Raw genomic sequence first — 3726 nt, forward strand, 5'->3', positions numbered from 1 at the left:
TCAACATTCTACGTAAATTCTCAAATAAATATCAAACCGTTAAAAATCTTTTGAGCCCTTTTTAATTAAAGATAACTAAATCCACAAACACCAATTGGATTCTCACAAACACCAAACTATGTACAGCGAGGAGACACACGTGTGTTCCTAAGGTTATGTATGATTACTCTCCTAGTAGCGACAACGCACACGAGGGCGAGGAAGAGACAATTGGAATCCCCAAACAATAGAGAAAATGAGAAATTGGGTTTAGATCCCTAAGCAATTTCACAACTAAGATTTCTATACATAACCCCCTCATCAACAGGAAAACCATGTGTCATGTTGGGTTAGAGCATGCACAAAGACTCCTTTTTAATGGCATTATTACATCTCCATCTCGGCTTTTTAGTTCGATAGAGAACAAATGGAATATGTGGCGGACACTAACATTTACTCAGGAAAAAAAAAAATTGATGAGAGCTAACAACTCATGTGCCATGTGTAGTCCATAGAATTAAGCATTAAAATTGTGATTTAAATAGATTTTAAATTTACTTTCTTTAGAGTTAGGGTTCTACTTGAATGTTAGATTCCCACGTGTGTTTGTATTTAAACTTTTGGGCACAGATAAGACACGGGAGGACTACAGTTGGACCGGAAGACTTATTATTAGCATGCAAAAATATAATGAGTTATCAAATATAAAGCATCCTAGTTCGATTATTTCTGTATCATTAGTTAGGTGGGCTAAACACATTATTGCTCTCAATTTACGAGCTAGTAAACATTTCCTTTCTCCATAACAAGCTAATAGTATTTATCTAGGAAAAAAAGAAAACAGTACTTCTACACTCATACATAGGTATAACTTGTATACTTCTATCATCCTAAGATTCATAAAAGTATAAACTAATTTTAGTAAAACAAAATGTTGTTAAGTCTAGTAGATTAAAAAGGCTTTTAGATGAGCGAAGTGAACAGATAATATTGCTCTCTATCTAAAAAATAATCTCAAACAAAATGTTCATAAAACTAAGTTTGAAGAGTTTTTTTTTTTTTTTTCGACTCTTCAATCGGTACGTGATATACGTGAGTCAGACGGCAATTTTTAAAAAACCCACAGCCTGGGCATACGAGGCTGGCAGCCACTGCACCAATCTTACTCTTCCCTTATCACTCCACGTGTCTAATTCACGTGGTGTCCCCTTCCACCCGAAATGGGGAACAGCAGCGCAGCAGTGATGACGCTGCTCAAAGTGCCCCTTCTACCGTCCCTCCACGTGGCCCCAACCTCCTCCACCCCTATTCCCGGATCCCGTCTCCTCTCTCTCTCGCTCTCTCTCTCTCTCTCTCTCTCTTTACCCTTACCACTCCCGCACAACTCCAGTGTGGCGCCGCTGCTGCGCTATTTTTTATATTCGAATATAAATTTTAAATTCCTTAAAACTGAAGGACCCTCCCCGCCCCTCCCCCCTTTAAATCCCTAGCCATCTCCCTCCCCCTATCATCATCATCATCATCATCATCTGTATCACGTACTCGAACGAAAAGGAAAGAAACTACAGTAGAGAGAAGCAAAGGATGGTACCTGGTTTCAAGCGCTCGATCTCGCTCCCGATGAGTCCGCGGCGCAAGGCTCCGGAGAAACCCTACGGCCACGCGCGCTCAGCCAGCCTCCCGTGCCCGTCCCACCCCCTCGTCTCCCACCTCGAGGACGCGATCCGAACCGTCCGGCGCTGGACCTCCGAACCGGACCGGACCCCGGTTCGGATCTCGACCGGCCTCGGCCGGATCGGACTCCTCCTCGCCGCGCTCGACGAGCTCCTCCGCCTCCCCCAGGCCGAGGACGCCCTCCGCCGCGCCGCCGATCGCCTCCTCGACGACCTCCTCCTCCTCGCCGACGCCTACGGCTCGCTCCGGTCCGCAGCGCTCGCGCTCAGGGAGGCCCAATCGGAGACTCGCGCTGCTCTACGGCGCCGCGACGCGGCGCGGCTCGCGTCCTCGCTCGGATCGCAGCGGCGCGCGGAGAAGGAGCTCGCCCGGATCGCCTCCGCCGTCCGATCCGCCTCGAGATCCGCATCAGACACCGAGATCGCGGGGATCGTGGGCGAGGCGATCGCGGCGATCTCAGCGGCCTCCGTCGCCGTGCTCCTCGGGATCTCGGCGATCTCCGCCGCCGCCTCCGCCGCCGCCGCAGCAACTGCGAGAAGCTCCTCCGTGCTGGAGCCGTTGAGGAAGCTCGGGTTCAGATCCTCGTCGAATAATAAGAAGGATACGGAGGAGGAGAAGGAGATCGCGGCGTTGGAGAGGTTGGAGGAGTTGGAGGAATGCGTTGGGAAATTAGAGAGCGGGAGCGAAAGGGTGTTTAGAAGTCTCGTGAACATTCGAGTTTCCCTCCTCAACATTCTCACTCCCTCATTCTAGAATCAGAGGGTGTCCAAAAAAAAAAAAAAAAAAAAGAAAAAAAAAAAGAAAAAGAAAGAAACTAGAGAGATGAATTGTAAAGTGTACGGATAGCAAATTCTTTTAGAATAAATGAGATATTTTTGTTCCTTTATACTTAGTCCCTAATTTTATCTCGTGTGAGATGTCTCTGTTAACCATGTTGCACATGTTTTCGGTTAAATTATGAAAATCCTACTTCAATTTTCAGCCCGTTTCTCGACAACTTCTTAGTTCTAATACTTTGGAATGATTACAGCAACCAAATTCAAGATTTACCCGGAATGATTTTACTATAAAATTTTCAACGTAACATGACTTGGCATATAATGCAGATTCAAAATCGACACAGCTTATCCGTTATATACGAAATAATTAATTTCTTACTTAATTAGTCCCTCTCAGGGAAATATTACATGGCCCTAGTTCACCATATTAAGCAAACATGGATTTCCAAAGTTCACCACCATCCATTATCACTCTTTTATCAAATTAACTTAGTAAATTTAAAATAATTTCTGTTTTAAAGTTATGTTTTTCAAAATACAGTAGAGTTTGAAAAAGGATAGATTATGGAAGCAGATTCCCATAATCAGATTCCGTCTCAGCTCGTATTGACCACAGCGACGGAGATCACGCATGAAGACAACACATATAACGGTATTTTGCGACAAAGAACGCAAAGATGCGTGTGTAACCGGGGAGACAATTAGAATCTCTCACGCAGTGACTCCACAGAATTAGACTTGTTACAGACATATAAGACTTAAACAAATCACAACTAAGCAATTTGATTACGAGCCTGCATAATAGAACCTAATGACAACACAGAATTAGACTTATTACATACATATATACAACTTAAACAAATCACGACTAAGCAATTTGATTATGGACCCACATAATAGAACCTATCTGTCTTGTTGGATCAAACGCGCACAAATGCCTCTTCTATGATTAAACCATCACCATTGACATATCGAGCTTCCTCTAGGTGTGGTGGAATCAGATGGCTACCAGCTAATGCTGCCGCATGTAAGCGATGGCACTAGTCATGCTTTGTAAATGTTTAGATTAAATATAACAATGTGCATGATTGAGATGCGTGGAGCAAGCATTATGCAATATAAGTGGTTTGTTTGTGCTCATCCATAGCTAACAAATTAGTTAATTAGTCAACAAAAATAGCGGAGTCCTATATGTTCATTTGCAAATTCTACGACCTTCTATACAGAATCATGAATCGCTTTTAATTTTATCTCGGCATTTTATTTAGCATGTTAGATCAATGTTGTAAATGTT

At 43.6% G+C, this 3726-nt stretch overlaps 1 protein-coding gene across 1 annotated transcript; it reads left to right on the forward strand.

Moving 5' to 3' along the window:
- Nucleotides 1510-2441, forward strand: LOC109727650. Its single transcript, XM_020257818.1, has one exon. It carries the CDS (start codon nucleotides 1564-1566, stop codon nucleotides 2404-2406), a length of 843 nt encoding a protein of 280 aa, XP_020113407.1. The 5' UTR covers nucleotides 1510-1563; the 3' UTR covers nucleotides 2407-2441.

Source organism: Ananas comosus, linkage group 22 (genome assembly GCF_001540865.1).
Source record: "Ananas comosus cultivar F153 linkage group 22, ASM154086v1, whole genome shotgun sequence".
Taxonomy (NCBI): Eukaryota; Viridiplantae; Streptophyta; class Magnoliopsida; order Poales; family Bromeliaceae; genus Ananas; species Ananas comosus.

Excerpts from the sequence above, each read along its gene's own strand:
- LOC109727650 (XM_020257818.1), top strand. The coding sequence starts at position 1,564 with ATGGTACCTGGTTTCAAGCGCTCGATCTCGCTCCCGATGAGTCCGCGG.